This window comes from Haliotis cracherodii, unplaced genomic scaffold (genome assembly GCF_022045235.1).
Source record: "Haliotis cracherodii isolate W230 unplaced genomic scaffold, xgHalCrac1.p SCAF_2, whole genome shotgun sequence".
NCBI lineage: Eukaryota > Metazoa > Mollusca > Gastropoda > Lepetellida > Haliotidae > Haliotis > Haliotis cracherodii.
Window position 1 is genome coordinate 71,560,400 of NW_027266275.1, and position 25,395 is coordinate 71,585,794.

A 25,395-nucleotide genomic window follows, 5' to 3' on the forward strand; every position below is an offset into this window, starting at 1 on the left:
ATGGTGTACTTATGATATCAGTACGAAGATGTTGAACTCGGCACATGCACTCGGGATTTGTCCACCGGGAGACATGGGTTGGTGTACCCGTCGGGGAACACTGCTGACAGGTGATAGGGCAGGAATGTGAGAGGATGCATCAGCCATGTCTCCCGATGGACCGGTGGACAACTTATAATATACAATATTCAAACAACGTTTCGCTTAACACAGTAAACACTGAACTCTGTTATGTGGTATAGGCTGAGGGGAAGATCCAGCCGTACTTATACCGGGTATTTATTATACATGTACAGGTGAGTAACTAACACATGAAAGTACAATTCCAAACTTTCTTTTGGGGGAGTTTTTACTTTAAAAAGTGTTGCCAGCGCAACAATACAGTGATTGATGTCATGAGCATCGATCTACGCAATTGGGAAACGATAACATGACGATGACATCAACCAAGTCAGCGAGCCTGACCCCCGACCCCGTCAGCAGCCTCTTGCGACAAGCATAGTCGCCTGTTACGGCAAGCATGGGTTGCTGGAGACCTATTCTACCCCGGATCTTCACAGGTCTCAATAATGTAAGACAAAGAGACCTCTTGTTAAAACTGCGAGCGTATGAAACAGCCCCATTGCCTCTGAAACATCCGTTCATTCATCCGGGAAACCACGTGGAAACTGATAAAACCAGACGTCGTTCGATTGTTGGGTCTGGATAGCCTCCTCGGTGTTGGTCATCACGAGGACCGGCCGCCTCAAGGTTCCTGCTACAAGATATTTCACGCGAAATTACAATGAAGGAGTGAATGGTGGTCGATGTAGGAGTGTATTGTTACCGATGAAGGAGAGAATGGTGGTCGATGTAGGAGTGTATTGTGACCGATGTAGGAGTGTATTGTGACCGATGAAGGAGAGAATGGTGGTCGATGTAGGAGTGTATTGTGACCGATGAAGGAGTGAATGGTTGTCGATGTAGGAGTGTATTGTGACCGATGAAGGAGTGAATGGTGGTCGATGAAGGAGTGTATTGTGACCGATGAAGGAGAAAATGGTGGTCGATGTAGGAGTGTATTGTGACCGATGAAGGAGTGAATGGTGGTCGATGAAGGAGTGTATTGTTACCGATGAAGGAGCGAATGGTGGTCGATGTAGGAGTGTATTGTGACCGATGTAGGAGTGTATTGTGACCGATGAAGGAGAGAATGGTGGTCGATGAAGGAGTGTATTGTGACCGATGAAGGAGTGAATGGTGGTCGATGTAGGAGTGTATTGTGACCGATGAAGGAGTGAATGGTGGTCGATGAAGGAGTGTATTGTGACCGATGAAGGAGTGAATGGTGGTCGATGTAGGAGTGTATTGCAACCGATGAAGGAGTGAATGGTGGTCGATGTAGGAGTGTATTGTGACCGATGAAGGAGTGAATGGTGGTCGATGTAAGAGTGTATTGTGACCGATGAAGGAGTGAACGGTGACTGATGAAGGAGTGAATGGCGGCCGATGAAGGAGTGAATAGTGACCGATGAAGGAGTGAATGGCGGCCGATGAAGGAGTGAATAGTGACCGATGAAGGAGTGAATGGTGGTCGATGTAGGAGTGAATGGTGACCGATGAAGGAGTGAATGGTGACCGATGAAGGAGTGAATGGTGGTCGATGTAGGAGTGTATTGCGACCGATGAAGGAGTGAACGGTGACCGATGAAGGAGTGAATGGCGGCCGATGAAGGAGTGAATAGTGACCGATGAAGGAGTGAATGGTGGTCGATGTAGGAGTGAATGGTGACCGATGAAGGAGTGAATGGTGACCGATGAAGGAGTGAATGGTGGTTGATGTAGGAGTGTATTGTGACCGATGGAGGAGTGAATGGCTGCCGATGAAGGAGTGGATGATGGCCGATGAGGGAGTGAATGGCGGCCGATGAAGGAGTGAATGATGGCCGATGAGGGAGTGAATGGCGGCCGATGAAGGAGTGAATAGTGACCGATGAAGGAGTGAATGGTGGTCGATGTAGGAGTGAATGGTGACTGATGAAGGAGTGAATAGTGACCGATGAAGGAGTGAATGGCGGCCGATGAAGGCGTGAATGGTGACCGATGAAGGAGTGAATGGCGGCCGATGAAGGAGTGAATGGCGGCCGATAAAGGAGTGAATGGTGGTTGATGTAGGAGTGTATTGTGACCGATGAAGGAGTGAATGGCGGCCGATGAAGGAGTGAATGATGGCCGATGAGGGAGTGAATGGCGGCCGATGAAGGAGTGAATGATGGCCGATGAGGGAGTGAATGGCGGCTGAGGAAAGAGTGAATGACTGCCACCGTCTCAAGGCTTATGCTGGGAACTTCGTAAACCAACTCTGTGACATCATGATTCAAACACTATTGACAATTTCAATGAATAAAGTATCTAAAGACAATTCCGTATTAAAGAGTCTATGATTGAGCTGTCCAATATCTCAACCGTGTGTTTGTATTTTGTTGTCAATTGTACAGCAAGGTGCAGCGTTTTCCTGACAGATACATTTGCACACACGTAAAACTACCTTCACGACGTACGTCATTATCTTGCGTGGTTGAAATGTTTTCCTTGTACAGAATGCGACACGTCAGGGCCATGTTTCAAAGCTTTCACTTCAATTTGTATGGGTAACACATTCATAGTAATGTACACTGACAATATAACATGTACTCGCCTGTTCCAAGTGCTCAGGCCTGGAAAACACTGTTGATTTACACAAGGAAAGAGGGCATTACTTGGTAAAACAAGTCTTTCTTTCTTGTGACATTTCAGACAAACTCATACAAAGGGATGTAATGTCGCAAGAGAATCGAAAGAAGAAAGAGTGTTGTGTGTCTGCCCCCGGACGTCTGAACACAGCGGCCGGAAGTTCAAACATCTCGGCCTGAAGGCGCGCGCATCAGTAGTGATGGTGGTTCCGGTTTGTTAGACAATGGCACACACACAATAGACCGAAGTACAACACACGTTTTCACCTTCTACTTGTGGCGCTGAACATGCAAACTGTTTTAACATACGGACTTGACCCCACGTACACGACAACGACTTCATCTACTTAATGCCCTGGTCTCAGGACAGGTCAAGATTAAACAACAGTTACTTCAGGATTCATCAAAGGGTTTGCCTCGCAAAATTATGTACATGTGCGGCCTAACGCCGCAGCTGTCGCTCTGAAACAAGCCCTTTGTGGCCATGGCGTTACACCGTCAATAACATATCTCAATGAGGTTGAGAGACTGCGCCAGAATGACCCTACAGAGCGTTGAATTGTGTGCAGCACACATCAAAGTCATATCTCACTCTTGTTACTTCAATTCAAGAACGAGGATAAAACATTTTCTCGATGGAGTAATGTTTCTCACGCCAAATCTTCAGCTGCTGAGAAAGGGATAATGATGTTTCTCCACTACTCCATCTGACAAGACTGAACTGAGGACCACCATGCAACGAGTTTTATGAACAACTTACTGGTGCTTAAGTCAAGTGTAAGTGGATGTTTGTGTTCACCTTGAGAAAGATTGGGCACTTTGTATACAAGCAGGAGAGTGTAGGAGCAGGCGCAATATTGTCATGCAGTATATTTTCCGATATGGAGCCACCAAAAAAACAGCCGCCTCAGGTGAACAGAAGTAGGTCATAACCCACAACATTTCTTTCCAATAAACTCAGTTTTATTTTTTTTCATCTACTTTACTTATTCCTTATTGTCGTAAACGTACTATAAATAAACTATATCAAAGGAGATGAGACATGAAAGGAACAATTCAATACACAGTGAAATCTTCTAATCGCCTTTTAAAATCCAAACATGACGCCAGACATGTCCAAATGACCACCGTGATTACATCAGTGAGCGAGTAAGTGTGTTGGGTTTTACGCCGCTTTTAACAGTATTCCAGTTATATCGCGCGTGTTAGTTTAATGTGGGAGGAAAGCCCGAAGTGATGCAGGTCTCAGACGTTGACCACTTCGGTGAAACCCACGAGCACGGGTATGGTGCTGACAAACCTAGAAACCGTGATTATATCAATGACTGGAAAATAAGAAGGAATGGGTAGAACAAGTGGAAATAAAATATCGGATGTATTATAATCTGTCACTTAGCTGTCAATAATATAGTTAACTTTGTTAACTTAAGTTAAAGTCAGAGCCGCCCAGATAAACTGCCGGCCAAAAGAAAGTACACACTCGCGTTTGGTGGCGGCCAAAACTGAAAGCCACAAGAAATGATTTTCCGATGGGGATGTTTTGGACCTTAAGTTTGCAGTGTTTAGACGGCTGTTTTCATCCGAGTAATAACGTGTGGAATGTTTAGGTCAAATCTAATTGTCAAGTGTATACATTCTTTTTCCAGGTATTTTCGTCCAGTACATTCAGTTTTCAGCTGTTTGTGCATGGGGGCGTGATCAAGTGTAAGTTCATGTTTCACACCGTCGGTTCAACATGACATTCCGGGCAACGAATACTCAACAACACCTGCAGATCTGAGGACACAAGATGTTTATCTCCTAATTTCATATGCCTGTTTTCCAAATTCGTTAGCAATCTTGAAAACAGCAGCCCTATTGAAACAAAATAACTAACCCCATATTCAGAAATACCCGGAAAGGTTATAAGCAGCATACTGTGGAGCCAGGCTTGGAGCCAGATCCATGCATTCCGTGGCTCCCTGTCAGGACCGGCCAAGGGCCTGGCAGCAAGCTGTGGGATCTATGAGGACAGCTGTAATGGGAGTATTGATGACATTAACGCAATCTACTTTTCAAGTCATCTATCGTTCTCTGTCTGACAATGCGACCCTGACATTTACGTGTAATTTCAACATGATTCGTCAGGTTTTATTAGATGACTACTTTGATGTCATAAATCTCTTTAATGTTTGTGGTTAATTAAATCTAGCGAAACTCCGATACGTATTCCTTTTCAGAATGTATCTGATGTCATGCCATACGTGGATTATCGTGCATCATAAGACGGAGCTGAAGTGATCGTTTGATTAGCTGGTTACGTGATCAGGACTGAGCTGACGTTTAATCAACATGTAATCAATGTCGGCATCCAGAATGACCTACAACGTCTGTTGGCATTCCCTGTAGCGTGGTCACACACACAGATGGCACTGTCATTTGTAGGAATTTATGCGAATGACTTTAAAGGTAGATGGCTGAGTATAAACATGAATTGTGCCGTGTGTAGATGGCAGGTGGACGTGGCTGTGTATATAGGCGGTTTGCTGTGTATATAGGTGGGTGGTTGTGTATATAGGCGGATGGTTGTGTATATAGATGAGTGGTGGTATATATAGATGTGTGTTTGTGTATATAGGCGGGTGGTTGTGTATATAGATGAGTGGTGGTGTATATAGGTGAGTGTTTGTGTATATAGGTGGGTGATTGTGTATATAGGTGGGTGGTTGTGTATATAGGCGGGTGGTTGTGTATATAGGTGGGTGGTTGTGTATATAGGCGGGTGGTTGTGTATATAGATGAGTGGTGGTGTATATAGGTGGGTGGCTGTGTATATAGGCGGGTGGTTGTGTATATAGATGAGTGGTGGTGTATATAGGTGAGTGTTTGTGTATATAGGTGGGTGGTTGTGTATAAAGGTAGGTGGTTGTGTATATAGGTGGGGGTTGTGTATATAGGTGGATGGTGGTGTATATAGGTAGGTGGTTGTGTATATATGTGGGGGGGGGGTTGTCTATATAGGTGGGGGTTGTGTAAATAGGTGGATGGTGGTGTATATAGGTAGGTGGTTGTGTATATATGTGGGGGTTGTGTATATAGGTGGGGGTTGTGTATATAGGTGGGGGTTGTGTATGTAGGTTGGGGTTGTGTATATAGATGAGTGGCTGTGTATATGGGTGGGTAGTTATGTATATAGGCGGATGGTTGTGTATATAGGTGGGTGGTTGTGTATATAGGCGGCTGGTTGTGTATATAGGTGGGTGATTGTGTACATAGGTGGGTGATTGTGTATATAGGGAGGTGGTTGTGTACATAGGTGGGTGGTTGTGTATATAGGTGAGTAGCTGTGTATATAAGTGGGTGGCTGTGTATATGGGCGGGTGGTTGTGAATATTGGTGGTTGGCTGGTGTATATAGGTGGGTGGCTGTGTATATGGGTGGGTGGCTGTGTATATAGGTGGGTGGTTGTGTATATAGGTAGGTAGTTGTGTATATTGGTGGGTGGCTTTGTATATAGGTGGGTGACTGTGTATAAAGGCGGGTGGTTGTGTATATAGGTAGGTAGTAGTGTATATTGGTGGTTGGCTGTGTATATAGGTTGGTGCTTGATTTTTCAGGTTGGTGGTTCTTTGTGTATATAGTCGGGTGGTTGTATATATAGGTGAGTGACTGTGTATATAGGTAGGTGGTTGTGTATATATAGGTGTGTGGTTGTGTATAAAGGCAGGTTGTTGTGTAAAAAGGTGGGTGGTTGTTGATATAGGAGGGTGGTTGTGTATATAGATGGGTGGTTGTGTATATAGGTGAGTGGTTGTGTATATGGGTGGGTGGTTGTTTTTTCCGGTGGGTGGTTGTTTATTCCGGTGGACGTTGTGTATATAGTTGACTGGTTGTGTATTTAGGCAGGTGGTTGTGTATATGGTTAGGTTGTTGTGCGTATAGGTGAGTGGTTCTGTATATAGATGAGTGGTTGTGTATTTAGGCAGGTGGTTGTGTTTATAGATGGGTGGTTGTAGTCAATCAAACTTGATAACGGTGTAAGAATTCACATCGAAAGGTCGCAAAATGCTATAAAGAGGAAGTTTTAATCCATTAAGTTTATGTTTTATGATTCATATGTATGTGGGTGGTTGAGTATATTGGGGATGGTTGTATTGGAATGCTGATGTGTGGGAGTGTTGAAGAAGCAAAATGACTTACGTGTCGGACTGGTAAGGGCCAAACGATTTTGTACAGGTCATCCAATATTTGATACAATAATGATCGTGTTTAGTCGCCGTGTGTTGACCTGTGTGTAAACGAGAGAGGCCTTCAGACAGGAAGATGCATAAGTACAAAGAGAACGCTGCTAGACAGATGAGTCTTGTCATGCTTGTTGAGACCACTAACGTTCAATGCCGAGGAAACCGATACGTTCAAGATTATTTCCGTACAAGTCGAAGCTAAACACTGGTGTTGTGTTCCGTGTGCTGGAGGGCGGGGAGGCTGCCAGACGTCTGCTGCCCGCGTACCCTGTGTGTACAGAACTGTATCGGACCGCCACACTAGACACTGTAAACATCCACACTTGAAATCAGTAGGCCACATCCATCCTCTGTCATTGTGCTGGTTGCCAGGTTGACCAAAAGGTCAGTGTAATCAAAACTTCTCTGATTTGAAATGACGCGATATCTCCAGAGGCGGTGGAATAGGGTATTGCAAAAATAAACTCATGTCAGCAAGTCCATATTATTACAAACACGTAACATGTTGTCATGTAAGGTGTCAAAAGAAGAGGTTGCACACCCCTGCTCCCACATTCACCCCGACCCCTATTTGGTACCGCCAGGGATGTCGGCGGCCTGCATCCAAGAGGTCGCCTACAGATCCATGTGGAGCGATACAAGTGATTGGTCGGCCGCTTCACCAGCTTGTCCCGATGCAACTGGAATTAATATACAATCAGAAAAGAAACAAGTGTAAGGTGAGCGTGCACGGAGAATTAAGATAACATTAAAGAATTAACGTCGAGGTCGCTAATAATAATATGCCATTTGCATTGCTCGTATTTCCACACCACTCATTCTCAGCTCCCTGGGAAGTATACAACCCATGCTGCCTGTTAGGCACTAGAAGGTTAACAACCACACTGCCAGCTCATCCTACCGGGTACCCATTCACTGCTAGGCGAACAAAGGCACATTTTGAACAAAGTCACTTACCCAAGGAGACACCACATGTGCAACAATGTGCTTCAGTGTGGGGCAGAACCGAAGCTCTAGAAACTCTCAGGAGCCAAGCTGCCGAAACACGGTCACCCATCCAAGGACTCTCCGCGACCGACCCGACGTTGCTTAACTCATCAGTGCGCTGTGGTGTAATACACCAGGAATGTTCATGACCGTATTTTGAAGTGTCGACTGGGGATTTAAGAGCAGAATAGGTCCCGAGCACCCCGGTCTTGACCAAAGGTTCCGTGGACTAGAGATCGAGTGGTGACAATGATGTCATCATGCACTTATGGCGTGGACTGTTCTCATGCTGTCAACCTCTGGTTATGCAGGTCTCCGTAATATGGCCGTACTTATGCTGACTGTTGTGTAAAACAATATACACTCCCTCAGTGTCACCCATGTGCCTAGGATGTCTCAATACATGTTCAAACATCACCGAATGGCCCAGATTATCACAAATAATAGCGGCAACATGTTTCTATAATCATAAGACATATCTACTAAAATCAGAGTTCGTTGTACGATTCCGACTATTTCTTTAAGATGTGTTTATGAAACTTTATTAAATAGTCATGATATCAGGTGTTTGCGAAAAGATGTTTATCCTGCCCCACCGGTGGCACGTGCACCCGTCACAGACACATGTAAAGACAAGTCTGTCGTATTCTATAGTCAGTATTTGTGAAGGCCAACGGCTCATTGAACAACTGATTGTACACAAACATGGCTGTATTTCTAACGACATTTCTAGGTTTGCTAAGATGACATAAGAATATTAAACTCAGATAATGTCAGGTGGAATATACTGCTGTCGAAGGTAACCATCCGTGTTATAGATTAACCCGTTTCCATATGTAAAGAATCAGCAGAATCGGGTCATTGCCATTTTTAAGTCATCTAGATTTTAAAAAAAGAAGTTTGATTCAAAAAGATCAAAATGACGCATCTATACCAACAGTTGCTTAATGTCAGCCGTGATTATAGGACGTTTGTAAACGTGTTACAAATTCAGAAACAAACAATTTATGTAAATCAGTTCTGTTACAGACCTTGTGTTCACCTAATTCTTAGTGTAACTATGACGACTAAGGATTGCTACTGCAACCCCTAGTGTAAACATGTGAACACTCAGCGTCAGTGTCACTGAAACTGTAGGGGTTGATATTGCAGCCGTTAGTGTTATCTTTTGAACACTAAGGGTTGACGATGTGCATACATCGTGTAGTTGTAACTCTTATATATCAGTGTTCACATTTATAGATGAAAATTGAAACTAGTTTTTGTGACATACGGGTCTTATAAAGCAGATTACAATTCAATAATTTTCTTTGTTGAGAAAAGTTACCAAAATATCTTGGTATTGGTATTTTTTTTTATCAATGCTCAGAATACCCAAACTATAAAACTAGTCATTTGTATGTAATATCAAATAATAAGAGTTCGATTCAAATAGCCATAATTAAACAGCCAACTGACGCCGCATTTTGTTTTGAGAATAGCTCGTCCACTTCCAGGTCTATGACTATAATATACCATGTATGAGACATATAGGTCTGGGGAATTCGTTTGACGTGTGTAATGTCTCAGTGAGGTCATGGTCAAGTTAACTCATATGATGAAAACCTCGTTACCAAGTAACCGAAAAACCCGTTAGTTCAAATTTCACGAAACTTATCTCCGCTAAGGTTGCGAGCCTAGTGACTTTTTACGGAAGGTCAAATAGAGGTCAAAACATTTGAAAAACCTTGTTACGAACTTTCCGAGTAAATTTAATTTCAAATTTCAAGAAACCCTTCATATGCCATCTCTACAATGAGGTTGCGAGCCCATCTACTTTTGACGTAAACTGTTCTGAAGGTCAAGGTCACGCAGAGTTCGAAACTGTAGGAAAATCGCTTTATTAAAAGTTTCTTTCTTTTCACTCAGATGATGTTAGTTTTGGAAGGCGTTTTTATGTATGTGCGGGTCATAGAAAGGTCCATCTAAGATGATTCTGGTAGGAAAAAACTACTGGTTATGATTTTATGACACTTGGCACAAGTCATCTCTATGCTAAAGTTGTGGGCCAAGTGACTTTTGTCGGAAAAAAAGATCACATGGTTTGAAACCTTATGGAATAAAGCTCTTTGTTCGAATTTTCTCTTTTAGCTTGTTAATCATTTAGCAACATGCAAACCGACTGAATCGAGGAAAGAGGGGTCCTGTCAGTGTTTGCCGAACAAACACCGTTTATAAGTGACGATAATTTCGAAATGTTTCCATATGTAAATGTAAATCATTTACCTTTACCAGACAAAAGCGACGGTTTCATATTCATGGTATAACAATTCGTAAAGCGTGAAAGATGCCATCATGAAAAGCTGTAAAAATATTGAATCCTTGAACATTTTGACAAGTTTTTATCGGGGTAAGTTACTTTACTTTTAAAGTTTCTGCCAAGTCTATGATATACAATAACGACTGAGCATATTACACGGATGAAAGACATTGGGGTCATCATACAGAGTATTACCAAAAAATTAAGTTTTTTAACCATTTCTCACTTGAGGCTTGGTCAAATTTTGATCTGCAATATGCTCGTTAATGTGGTTCCTGGTATGATTCCTGACACTATCATACCGAGGAAGCGGATAAGGAAAAGGTTTATCGGGAGTAGGGTTTTTGGTGTAATGGAAGGAACATCAAATAATGTGAATTTAATTTGGTTTCCAAAAAGTAGGTATACAGACTTTTGGGATGCAGCTGTCTGAGAATATATTGCCACTAATTACGGTTAGTATTTTCTAAACAAGTATTATGTTGAAAGAGGTTTTCATAAACACAACTGCATAACTTTCCATACATAGATATTACACCATGGTGGGCAAAAGGACACTAGCAATTGCAAATGTAACCCTTAGTGTCACAATATGTTTTTTGTTTTTTATTTACCGCCGCACTCAGCAATATTCCAGCTATATGGAGGAGGTCTGTAAATAATCGAATCTGGACCTGACAATCCAGTGATTGATATCATGAGCATCAATATACACAATTGGGATACGATGACATGGATCAACCAAGTCAGCGAGCCTGACCACCCTATCCCGTTAGTCGCCTCTTACGACAAGCATGGTTTGTCACCATATTAACACTAGGGTTTGCAGTATCAACAATTAGATTTAACTTTTGAAATTAATGGGTAATTACTACCTTGGCATATGATGTCATATTATCGGAACCATTCCTCATTGCGGGCTTGGCCAAATTTTCTTCTGTAAAATGTTCGTTCATGTGGTTCAAATATGACACAGGGACTATTTTACTCTCAAACTATATAAGGAAACGGCTCATCGGAAGCAAAGTTAGGATTAATCGATGAAACACCAAATATCATCAAGCTTAGGGGATGCAGTAGTAGTGGTGACTGTTGAAACGAAATGCATATTTCTGTAGATATTAATTGGTTTTGTTCCACCTTGGCATACTTGGCCTGTGGGTCACGGCGTTAGGTCTCAGATTGGTTAGCTGTATGGCTGTGATCGCACAAGGTTTTTTTCCGCACAGTAGCCGTTTAGCGTCATATTTTACTGCCAGTCTATAACTGCCGTCAACTGCCCGACGAAGGATTGCTGATAAGACCTCGGGGTTCTGCAAATAATGCCCTGGATGCCGTTGTACAAAACAACCTTAGCGCCTCGACTGTCGCAAGTCTTTGTTAAGGTATGGGAGTTACGATCACCTCAGCGTAAAGATCGCTCTGTACAACGGCACCCTGAAAAAATAACGTTAAGTCCTGTAAGAGAACTTTGTATATGACGTAAGTCACAGTACTGGATATTTCATTTAACATAGAAAAGTGTATATTGTTTATAATGACCGGTTACAAACTGGCGGTAAAAAATGTCGCTGAAGGGAAATACGGTGTGGTAAAATCTGTTCACGCTTTGGTTACGCTGTGACTTATGGCCGTGGTATGTGCGGTTACGCACGTTCCATTGCTCTGCTACTTGTTGGGGGCGGTCGGGTAGCCTAGTGGTTAAAGCGTTCGCTCGTTACGCCGAAGACCCGGGTTCGATTCCCGACATGGTTACAATGTGTGAAGCCCATTTCTTGTGTCCCCCGCCGTGATATTGCTCACTGATACTTGTTGTTTATATGTTTTATTTAACGTCGGCTTCATATATACAATGCATTTCGCCAATGTTCGCTCTGCTGCGCTGCGTGCGGTTACTGTGCAAGACAAGCGCTCATAGGCTGGTGGACAGGTCATATCCTTCCCGTATGCATACCCGCCAGGATATGTCCACATGCATACGTACCAACACAGGTAGCACACGGATAAACACCAACACGCCTACTCAGACATAAACAGACATATTTACAATCATATATAAGTTTTCTAGACAATGTTGACCTTCTTTTCATATCAATAAAAGTTGTTCACTCAGATACATGAACACTAAAAAAAAAATTAAGAATTTGACAAACGGAAACACCTCCAGTGACCTTGACCTTGTGCGGTCATATCCTAAAAGCTAACCATTCTGAGACCTGACACCGTGGCCCGTACACCAGCACGTTAGCAGGACACAGTCATTCTTACACACGTCCCCTACTACAGTGCTTTAGCTATTCACTTGGGGAATCTACCTTCTTGAAACGATGTGAAACAAAACCACAATTCAATCTATTAAACTGACGAGCAAAAGAAAGTATAGACATGTTTTATGGTAGCTAAAAATGAAATGGTTATTCGATGGTGATAGGGGTTTCGCAGTTGTGTTTTCGACCCTTTAGCTTGCAGTGTTTCAGCGACTGTTTTCGGCCCAGTAATGTTGTCATAACGTTTGTAAGTTTATGGTCAATTAGATTTTTTCAGTGTATACAATTTTTTGCTTGATAGTTTTTGTCTCCTTTCCAGCATCATGTCCTGGGGTCGTGAAAGCCAAGCCCCTCATCCCCACCCCGCAGCCTCACACGCGGAAACACAAGAAGCGCACGTACAATCCGTAGTTTGAACTGCTGGGCAGGTGAAACGACTGTTCGATAGTTCGACGAAAGGACATAAAAGTTGATGTAACACTTTCTGTCCACAATGATGATTACAGCTTTATATGTTACGTTTCGTATGGTTACGTCATCAGAAAAGTGTCTCCTGCCGTCAGCCCTCCAATGCCAGAGTTGGGATTTCACAATAACCAGTAGGGAATAAGAATAGTGTACCAGGATAGTGCGCCAGGGTAGTGTACAAGGATAGTGCACCAGAATAGTGCACCGGGGTAGTGTACCAGGATAGTGCGCCAGGATAGTGCACCAGGATAGTGTACTAGGATAGTGCACCAAGACAGTGCACCAGGGAAGTGTACCAGGATAGTGTACCAGGATAGTGCACTAGGATAGTGTAGAAGGATAGTGTACCAGGATAGTGCGCCAGGGTAGTGTACAAGGATAGTGCACCAGAATAGTGCACCGGGGTAGTGTACCAGGATAGTGCGCAAGGATAGTGCACCAGGGTAGTGTACCAGGATAGTGCACCAGAATAGTGCACCAGGGTAGTGTACCAGGATAGTGCGCCAGAATAGTGCATCAGGGTAGTGTACCAGGATAGTGCACCAGGATAGTGCACCAGGGTAGTGTACCAGGATAGTGCGCCAGGGTAGTGCACCAGGATAGTGCACCAGGGTAGTGTATCAGGGTAGTGCACCAAGGTAGTGTAGAAGGATAGTGCACCAGGGAAGTGTACCAAGATAGTGAACCAGGATAGTGCGCCAGGGTAGTGCACCAGGATAGTGCACCAGGATAGTGTATCAGGGTAGTGTACCAGGATAGTGTAGAAGGATAGTGCACCAGGGAAGTGTAGCAGGATAGTGTCCCAGGATAGTGCGCCAGGGCAGTGCACCAGGATAGTGCACCAGGGTAGTGTATCAGGGTAGTGTACCAGGATAGTGTAGAAGGAGAGTGCACCAGGGAAGTGTAGCAGGATAGTGTACCAGGGTAGTGTATCAGGGTAGTGTACCAGGGTAGTGCACCAGGATAGTGTAGAAGGATAGTGTACCACAGTAGTGCACCAGGGCAGTGTACCAGGATAGTGTACCAGGGGAGTGTAGAAGGATAGTGTACCAAGATAGTGCACCAGAATAGTGTACCAGGGTAGTGTACCAGGATAGTGTACCAGAATAGTGTATCAGGGTAGTGTACCAGGATAGTAAACCAGGATAGTGCACCAGGGAGGTGTACCAGGATAGTGTACCAGGATAGTGCACCAGGATAGTATACCAGAATAGTGTATCAGGGTAGTGTACCAGGATAGTATACCAGGATAGTGCACCAGGGAAGTGCACCAGGGAAGTGCATCAGGATAGTGTACCAGGATAGTGTATCAGGGTAGTGTACCAGGATAGTGCACCAGGATAGCGTACCAGGGTAGTGTACCAGGATAGTGTACCAGGGTAGTATACCAAGATAGTGTACCAGTGTGATAGGTCTGTTGTCTAGTGAATTTAGTTCTGTTGTGTAGTACTGCCGCTTGACTAATACTGTCTAGTGATGGTTTACTAGTACTACCGAGTGACGCTTTACTTGCACTGCTGCGTGATGTTTTACTAGTACTGCCGAGTTATGTTTTACTTGCACTGCCGAGTTATGTTTTACTTGCACTGCCGAGTGATGTTTTACTTGCACTGCTGCCTGATGTTTTATTAGTACTGCCATGTTATGTTTTACTAGTACTGCTGTGTGGTGTTTACTAGTTCTGCTGTGTGATGTTTTACCAGTACCGCTGTGTGTTGTTTTACTAGTACTGCTATGTGGTGTTTTACTAGTACAGTTGTGTGATGTTTTACTAGTACTTCTGTGTGGTGTTTTACTAGTACAGTTGTGTGATGTTTTACTAGTACTTCTGTGTGGTGTTTTACTAGTACAGTTGTGTGATGTTTTACTAGTACTGCTGTGTGGTGTTTTACTAGTACAGTTGTGTGATGTTTTACGAGTACTTCTGTGTGGTATTTTATAAACACTGCTATGTGGTGTTTCACTATTTCTGCTGTGTGGTGTTGTATTTGTACTGCTGTGTGGTGTTGTATTTGTACTGCTGTGTGGTGTTTTACTAGTACAGTTGTGTGATGTTTTACGAGTACTTCTGTGTGGTATTTTATAAACACTGCTATGTGGTGTTTCACTATTTCTGCTGTGTGGTGTTGTATTTGTACTACTGTGTGGTGTTGTATTTGTACTACTGTGTGGTGTTGTATTTGTACTACTGTGTGGTGTTGTATTTGTACTGCTGTGTGGTGTTGTATTTGTACTGCTGTGTGGTGTTGTATTTGTACTGCTGTGTGGTGTTGTATTTGTACTACTGTGTGGTGTTGTATTTGTACTGCTGTGTTGTGTTGTATTTGTACTGCTGTGTGGTGTTGTATTTGTACTGCTGTGTGGTGTTGTATTTGTACTACTCTGTGGTGTTGTATTTGTACTACTGTGTGGTGTTGTATTTGTACTGCTGTGTGGTGTTGTATTTGTACTACTGTGTGGTGTTGTATTTGTACTGCTGTGTGGTGTTGTATTTGTACTGCTGTGTGGTGTTGTATTTGTACTACTGTGTGGCGTTGTATTTGTACTGCTGTGTGGTGTTGTATTTGTACTGCGGTGTGGTGTTGTATTTGTACTGCTGTGTGGTGTTGTATTTGTACTGCTGTGTGGTGTTGTATTTGTACTACTGTGTGGTGTTGTATTTGTACTACTGTGTGGTGTTGTATTTGTACTGCTGTGTGGTGTTGTATTTGTACTACTGTGTGGTGTTGTATTTGTACTACTGTGTGGTGTTGTATTTGTACTACTGTGTGGTGTTGTATTTGTACTGCTGTGTGGTGTTGTATTTGTACTACTGTGTGGTGTTGTATTTGTACTACTCTGTGGTGTTGTATTTGTACTACTGTGTGGTGTTGTATTTGTACTGCTGTGTGGTGTTGTATTTGTACTACTGTGTGGTGTTGTATTTGTACTGCTGTGTGGTGTTGTATTTGTACTGCTGTGTGGTGTTGTATTTGTACTACTGTGTGGTGTTGTATTTGTACTACTGTGTGGTGTTGTATTTGTACTGCTGTGTGGTGTTGTATTTGTACTACTGTGTGGTGTTGTATTTGTACTGCTGTGTGGTGTTGTATTTGTACTACTGTGTGGTGTTGTATTTGTACTGCTGTGTGGTGTTGTATTTGTACTACTGTGTGGTGTTTTACTAGTATTGTTGTATGGTGTTTGACTTGCACTGCTGTGTGGTGTTTTACTAGTCCCGCTGTGTGATGTTTTACTGTTACAATATGTTAACATAAAAAAGTTTGCCAGTGTGCGCTGTAGGATTTATAGCGCGCTACTCATCTCCAATTGGCTATAAGTAATAAGTACTGTAATATTATTTAAAAACTATACCAATCTCATCCATAATCACTTCGATATACCTAGTCTTTATTTCGTCGATAACGAAAACTAAAGATGAATTTCATAAACCTGTAACGGTTCTCGTTTTTCATGCCACAGCGCACAATGTGAGACAGCCCAACACTGTGAAACAGCGCACATTGTGAGACAGCGCACATTGTGAGACAGCGCACATTGTGAGACAGCGCACATTGTGAGACAGCGCAACACTGTGAGACAGCGCACATTGTGAAACAGCGCACATTGTGAGGCAGTGCAACACTGTGAGACAGCGCACATAGTGAGACAGCGCAACACTGTGAGAGAGCGCACATTGTGAGACAGCGCAACACTGTGAAACAGCGCACATTGTGAGACAGCGCACATTGTGAGACAGTGCAACACTGTGAGACAGCGAACATTGTGAGACAGCGCAACACTGTGAGACAGCGCACATTGTGAGACAGCGCACATTGTGAGACAGCGCACATTGTGAGACAGTGCAACACTGTGAGACAGCGCACATTGTGAGACAGTGCAACACTGTGAGACAGCGCACATTGTGAGACAGTGCAACACTGTGAGACAGTGCACATTGTGAGACAGCGCACATTCTGAGACAGTGCAACACTGTCAGACAGCGCACATTGTGAGACAGTGCAACACTGTGAGACAGCGCACATTGTGAGACAGTGCAACACTGTGAGACAGTGCACATTGTGAGACAGCGCACATTGTGAGACAGCGCAACACTGTGAGACAGCGCAACACTTTGAAACAGTGCACATTGTGAGACAGTGCAACACTGTGAGACAGCGCAACACGGTGAAACAGCGCACATTGTAAGACAGCGCACATTGTGACACAGCGCACATTGTGAAACAGCGCACATTGTGAGACAGTGCAACACTGTGAGTCAGCGCACATTGTGAGACAGCGCACATTGTGAAAGAGCGCACATTGTGAGACAGCGCACATTGTGAGACAGCGCACATTCTGAGACAGTGCAACACTGTGAGACAGCGCACATTGTGAGACAGCGCAACACTGTGAGACAGCGCTCATTCTGAGACAGCGCAACACTGTGAGACAGCGCACATTGTGAGACAGCGCAACACTGTGAGATAGCGCACATTCTGAGACAGCGTGACACTGTGAGACAGCGCACATTCTGAGACAGCGCACATACTGAGACAGTGCAACACTGTGAGACAGCGCACATTGTGAGACAGCGCAACACTGTGAGACAGCGCACATTGTGAGACAGCGCAACACTGTGAATCAGCGCACATTGTGAGACAGCGCACATTGTGAGACAGCGCACATTTTGAGACAGCGCAACCCTGTGAGACAGTTCACACTGTGAGACAGCGCAACACTGTGAGACAGCGCACCTTGTGAGACAGCGCACCCTGTGAGACAGCGCACACTGTGAGACAGTGCACATTCTGAGACAGCGCAACATTGTAAGACAGCGCACATTCTGAGACAGCGCACATTCTGAGACAGTGCAACACTGTGAGACAGCGCACATTCTGAGACAGCGCAACACTGTGAGACAGTGCACATTGTGAGACAGTGCAACACTATGAAACAGCGCACATTGTGAGACAGCGCACATTGTGAGACAGTGCAACACTGTGAATCAGCGCACATTGTGAGACAGCGCACACTGTGAGACAGCGCAACACTGTGAGACAGCGGACATTGTGAGACAGCGCACATTGTGAGTCAGCGCACATTGTGAGACAGCGCACATTGTGAGACAGCGCACATTGTGAGACAGCGCAACACTGTGAGACAGCGCACATTGTGAGACAGTGCAACACTGTGAAACAGCGCACATTGTGAGACAGCGCACATTGTGAGACAGCGCAACACTGTGAGACAGCGCAACACTTTGAGACAGCGCAACACTGTGAGACAGCGCAACACTGTGAGACAGCGCAACACTGTGAGACAGCGCACACTGTGAGACAGCGCAACACTGTGAGACAGCGCACATTCTGAGACAGCGCACACTGTGAGACAGCGCAACACTGTGAGACAGCGCACATTCTGAGACAGCGCACACTGTGAGACAGCGCAACACTGTGAGACAGCGCACATTCTGAGACAGCGCACACTGTGAGACAGCGCAACACTGTGAGACAGCGCAACACTGTGAGACAGCGCAACACTGTGAGACAGCGCACATTCTGAGACAGCGCAACACTGTGAGACAGTGCACATTGTGAGACAGTGCAACACTATGAAACAGCGCACATTGTGAGACAGCGCACATTGTGAGACAGTGCAACACTGTGAATCAGCGCACATTGTGAGACAGCGCACACTGTGAGACAGCGCAACACTGTGAGACAGCGGACATTGTGAGACAGCGCACATTGTGAGTCAGCGCACATTGTGAGACAGCGCACATTGTGAGACAGCGCACATTGTGAGACAGCGCAACACTGTGAGACAGCGCACATTGTGAGACAGTGCAACACTGTGAAACAGCGCACATTGTGAGACAGCGCACATTGTGAGACAGCGCAACACTGTGAGACAGCGCAACACTTTGAGACAGCGCAACACTGTGAGACAGCGCAACACTGTGAGACAGCGCAACACTGTGAGACAGCGCACACTGTGAGACAGCGCAACACTGTGAGACAGCGCACATTCTGAGACAGCGCACACTGTGAGACAGCGCAACACTGTGAGACAGCGCACATTCTGAGACAGCGCACACTGTGAGACAGCGCAACACTGTGAGACAGCGCACATTCTGAGACAGCGCACACTGTGAGACAGCGCAACACTGTGAGACAGCGCAACACTGTGAGACAGCGCAACACTGTGAGACAGCGCACACTGTGAGACAGCGCAACACTGTGAGACAGCGCACATTCTGAGACAGCGCAACACTGTGCGACAGCGCAACACTGTGAGACAGCGCAACACTGTGAGACAGCGCAACACTGTGAGACAGCGCACACTGTGAGACAGCGCACACTGTGAGACAGTGCAACACTGTGAGACAGCGCACATTCTGAGACAGCGCACACTGTGAGACAGCGCAACACTGTGAGACAGCGCACATTGTGAGACAGTGCAACACTGTGAGACAGCGCACACTGTGAGACAGCGCACATTGTGAGACAGCGCACACTGTGAGACAGCGCAACACTGTGAGACAGCGCAACACTGTGAGACAGCGCACACTGTGAGACAGCGCACACTGTGAGACAGCGCAACACTGTGAGACAGCTTACATTGTGAGACAGCGCACATTGTGAGACAGCGCACATTGTGAGACAGCGCAACACTGTGAGAGAGCGCACATTCTGAGACAGCGCAACACTGTGAGAGAGCGCACATTCTGAGACAGCGCAAGTCTGTGAGACAGCGCACATTGTAAGACAGCGCAACACTGTGAAACAGCGCACATTGTGAGACAGTGCAACACTGTGAATCAGCGCACATTGTGAGACAGTGCAACACCTTGAAACAGCGCACATTGTGAGACAGTGACACACCTTGAAACAGCGCACATTGTGAGACAGCGCACATTGTGAGACAGCGCAACACTGTGAGACAGCGCACATTGTGAGACAGCGCACATTGTGAGACAGCGCACATTGTGAGACAGCGCAACACTGTGAGACAGCGCACATTGTGAGACAGCGCACATTGTGAGACAGCGCACACTGTGAGACAGCGCACATTGTGAGACAGCGCAACACTGTGAGACAGTGCACATTGTGAGACAGTGCAACAATGTGAATCAGCGCACATTGTGAGACAGCGCACATTGTGACACAGCGCGACACTGTGAGACAGCGCACATTGTGAGACAGCGCAACACTGTGAGACAGCGTACACTGTGAGATGGTGCACACTGTGAGACAGCGCACACTGTGAGACAGCGCAACACTGTGAGACAGCGCAACACTGTGAGACAGCGCACATTGTGAGACAGCGCGACACTGTGAGACAGCGCACATTGTGAGACAGCGCGCATTACAGGGAAACGTGCAATGTTCAGGTAATGTTTGCGAGAGATGAGAACAGGTTTTTCGACGACAGAATATAACAATGACATTATATGATAAAAAGGTTACCACGCTTGTGTGTTTTGTGATGTAAGTGTCCTGTATTAGGAATAAACAATATGTATATCTCGCCAAGCATCGCTCAATACATATATTATTTCATATATATAGGATGTATACCATCCCAAAACGCAATCACGTGATACCCTTAATAGAATTGTACAACCTGTATTGTCAGCTTTAGATGCAGTAAAACACAAACATCCTCTCTGTTTTCAGTTTGTTTTATTTGTCAAAAGTATATACAAATTGATATGTTAGCATGTACAAAATAAAAGACACGAAGTCTCTAGTCTCAAAACTATAGCCTCACTCACACGGATAGAAATGTACTCTATCTGAAACTAGTCACTTTGAAACGTCTCCAGAATGGAACGTATTGACACTTCTAACATCCAACATGGGATGTATTGATACAACTGACCTTTAACACGGGATGTATTGATACAACTACCCTTCAATGCGTGATGTATTGATACAACTACCCTTCAATGCGTGATGTATTGATACGACTACCCCCTAGCGCGGGATGCATTGATACAACTACCCTCCAGCGCGGGATGAATTGATACAACTACCCTCCAGCGCGGGATGTATTGATACAGCTGACCTCCAACGCGGGGTGTATTGATACAACTGCCCTCCAGCGCGGGATGTATTGATACAACTAGTGTGTGACGTATGGAGAAGGTGGAATACCGCGAGATGTACGCACGCCATCTTCCTCCATCATTACACCAATGACAATCTAGTAAGGCAACCAGACGTGTAATTTGGCGGACATTGAACAGTTATTACGTTAATTTCGGCTGACTGATCTGAGAGACATTCTCGTTAGGCTTTGTATTGTGATGGCGCTATCATCGTGGCGAACGGTCAGCACTTTAATGTTGCTACAAGCGCAGGGTCAACCAACCGCTAGAACAATGTCTGTAATAGCGGAAGTGACCTGTTGCATGCCGGGAGGGAACAGATTCACAACAGACATATCCAACAAACATTGACAGGACATCCTTTTTACAACTAGGCTGGTCTGTGTTGTGTCCAAACAAGTAATCAGCATCAATAATGATTGCAAATAATCACATAGTATTCATGATTGATAAGAAATCCATATTATCATGTATGTTATGGCTGTGGGGTGGCATCGACACGTATTTCTCTGGCTCTTTCATACACTATGTTATAACACATGCTATATAACGCTCTCTTCCTTCTAGTGTATAACATATAAATACAATGTTTATAACAACACGTTATTTAACGCACACTCCCTTCTATGTTACAAGTACATATAAAGTTTATTCAACATGTAACATAGCACACTCTTGCTTCTAGTGTATATGAAGGATATAAGCTTTTATAACAACCTATGTTTGATGTAACGACCTGGGAATTCTTGTCCACATTTAATTGAAAAAACAACTGTCCTGTTTGTTAAACCAACCATTTGAACTTACTCCAGCGACATGTTTTAACATTCTCTTCCTTGGACTGTATATCAAGAACATACACAGTTTATAACAACATTCGTGTAACACATTCTTCCTTCTCATGTATATCAAGGATAACCACAGTCTATAACAACATATTTAGATCTCTCCCTATTCATGAATATCAGGTACACAACATGTTTCATAACGCACATTTTCTTCTTGCATACATAGAGGGCATATAATGTTTATAACTTCATGTTTCATAAGGAACTTTTCCTCCTTGTATACAAAGAGGGTATATAATTTTATAACATGTTTCATAACGCACTTTCACTTCTTGTATATATAGAGGGTATATGATTTTATAACAACATGTTTCAAAAGGAACTTTTCCTTCTTGTATACATAGAGGGTATATAATTTATAACATGTTTCAGAGCGCACTTCTCCTTCTTGTATACGTAGCGGGTATATAATTTTTATAACAACATATTTCATAACGCACATTTTCTTCTTGTCTCGCATACATAGAGGGTATATCATTTTATAACATGGTTCATAGCGCACTTTTCCTTCTTGTTTCCATAGAGGGTATATAATTTTTTTAACAACATGTTTCATAGCGCACTTTTCCTTCTAGTGTACATGGAGTATACATACATAATATGTGGAATGCTAAACTCGCTCACGTGTTATGCCATTTTCAAATAACAGAACTATTCACGAGTTTCATAGAATTGGAATAACACGGGAACGAGTTGAGTATTTTATTTATTACTTGCCGCATATATTTTTTTGTTGAAAATTTCACTGTCGTTTATGAATAGACAGACATCTACGCGATCCACAGTATAATCCTATTGAATTTAACAGAATCCTACTTCAAACTCGTCAAACGTTGACACGTATTAATTTAATACCATCCAAAGGCCTACCTTTATACAGGTGATCCTAACTCCCATAGTTTAACTTAAACTTACGATTGTCCTTGCGCTGCAACCGCCGTGGAACGGGGCCCTGTACCACAAATTAAAGTTTACAATCACGTCACAATACCCTACGACGTAATTTGTTACAAGATCCACCGGCGAAACAATGCCATGAGACGTCAGACTCGCAACAGGGTGCTGTGATCATCGAGTGTGCATAAGCTCCTATCAGTGATCTATCATCTCTACACGCAATGTCGTTGAATAAGCTGAGAGATGTTAGGAGTTTACAATATTTGTTAGTGAAACTTCTATTCCCGTAGTATATAGTTACTGTAGTTATACAGCTGTATGTTTATTAAACGGGTGATCTCTTCACGGGCAAGTAATAAATAATGCTTAAAACAACATGTTTTTATGACGCACTTTTCCTATGTATATAGTTGGTATACAATGTTTATAACAACATATTTCAAACGCACTTTACCTTCTAGTGTACAAAGATGGTATATGATGTTTATAACAACGTGTTTCATAACGCACTTTTCCTTTTAGTGTACAAAGATGGTATATAATATAATGTTTATAAGAACGTGTTTCATAACGCACTTTTTCTTCCAGTGTACATAGATGGTATATAATGTTTATAACAACATATTTCAAACGCACTTTACCTTCTAGTGTACAAAGATGGTATATAATGTTTATAACAACGTGTTTCATAACGCACTTTTCCTTCTAGTGTACATAGATTGTATATAATGTTTATAACAACATATTTCATACGCACTTTACCTTCTAGTGTACACAGATGGTATATAATGTTTATAACAACGTGTTTCATAACGCACTTTTCCTTCTAGTGTACATAGATTGTATATAATGTTTATAACAACGTGTTTCAAACGCACTTTACCTTCTAGTGTACATAGATTGTATATAATGTTTATAACAACGTGTTTCATAACGCACTTTTCCTTCTAGTGTACATAGATTGCATATAATGTTTATAACAACGTGTTTCATAACGCACTTTTCTTTCCAGTGTACATAGATTGTATATAATGTTTATAACAACGTGTTTCATAACGCACTTTACCTTCTATTGTACATAGATGGTATATAATGTATATAACAACATGTTTCATAACACACTTTTCCTTCCAGTGTACATGGATGGTATATAATGTTTATAACAACATGTCATACGCACTTTTACCTTTTAGTGTACAAAGATGGTATATAATGTTTATAACAACATGTTTCATAGCGCACTGGTCCCTCTAGAGTACATAGAGGATATATGATGTTATATGATGTCCCTTTCAGTGTATATCCTGTATATGCTGCGTTCACACTAACATGTTGGAATCTTCATTATTGTGCATATCAAGGGTATACAATATTCATTACAACCTATTTCCGATGAAATGACCCAGTAATTCTTGTCAGCTTTGAAAAGAAAATTAATATTTTTCAAAATTCCTTTCATCAAACATTTGAAACAGCAAAATAAACAAGGAATGACAATGGATATATAATGAGGTATGTATAAAACAACTAGATACAATGAGTTAGGCATGAACTAACTAGATACAATGAGGTATGCATGAAATAACAAGATATAATGTGGTATGCATGAAACAACTTGATGCAATGTGACATGCATGAAACAACGAGATACAGTGTGTTCTGCATGAAATAACTAGAAACAATGAGGTATGCAAGAAATAACAAGATATAATGTGGTATGCATGAAACAATTCGATGCAATGTGACATGCATGAAACAACTAGATGCATTGTGATATGCATGAAATAACTAGAAACAATGAGGTATGCATGAAACAACTAGATACTGTGAGGTATGCATGAAACAACTAGATGAGGTTAGATGAGGTATGGCGATGGTGGACATTGATGTCGGGCAACTGGACGAGAAGAATATAGATGCTGTGTTGCTGGACAATGTTGGTGTACAATGAGGTATGACAAGTGTAAATATGCTATCTTATAACGAACCGTGGCCGTATAATGATATGCTGCGTTAAAACGACGAACGCTGATATCTTTTTGGACAACGAGAAATGGGCAATGTTCTTGCACAATTATAATGCGGGATCTTTGTTGTGAAATATATTAATATTTAAAACAGGGATATGAAACGGATGATGTGTGTTTGAAGTACTTGAGATATGATTAGGGTATGGGTGAGTCGGATATGATTGACACGTGCAATAAGTCCTGCACATATAGAACTGAGGTGTTCTACTTATGGGGTTTGCCGGACATTGTTATTGTTGGATGCGTGGCCATGGTTGTGCTGTGGAACCATTGATGTGAATCTACCGGCTGAAGGTATTCTCTCCACGTAGTGTTGACCTCTGACCTGGAGGTATTCCTTCACGTAGTGTTGACCTCTGACCTGAAGGTATACACTCCACGTAGTGTGTGACCTCTGACCTGAAGGCATCCCCTCTGTGGCGTTTTGACCTCCGACCTGAAGGTATTCTCTCCATGTAGTGTTGACCTCTGACTTGAAGGTATTCCTCCATGGTGTGTTGGCCTCTGCCCTGAGGGCATCCCCTCCGTAGTGTGTGACCTCTGACCTGAAGGCATCCCCTCTGTGGCGTT

At 43.3% G+C, this 25,395-nt stretch overlaps 1 protein-coding gene across 1 annotated transcript; it reads right to left on the bottom strand.

Annotated features, from left to right (window-relative positions):
• Positions 1-17: 17 nt before the first annotated feature.
• LOC139467775 (uncharacterized) lies at positions 18-25,316 on the bottom strand. The gene is made up of 9 exons (XM_071249282.1): positions 25,111-25,316; positions 20,096-20,236; positions 18,701-20,027; positions 18,072-18,511; positions 17,692-17,848; positions 17,396-17,571; positions 16,666-16,840; positions 827-2,277; positions 18-171 (listed from the first exon to the last, which is right to left on the bottom strand). The coding sequence occupies exons 1-9, from the start codon at positions 25,314-25,316 to the stop codon at positions 18-20; spliced, it is 4,227 nt and encodes a 1,408-aa protein (XP_071105383.1).
• Between the last annotated feature and the right edge of the window lie 79 nt (positions 25,317-25,395).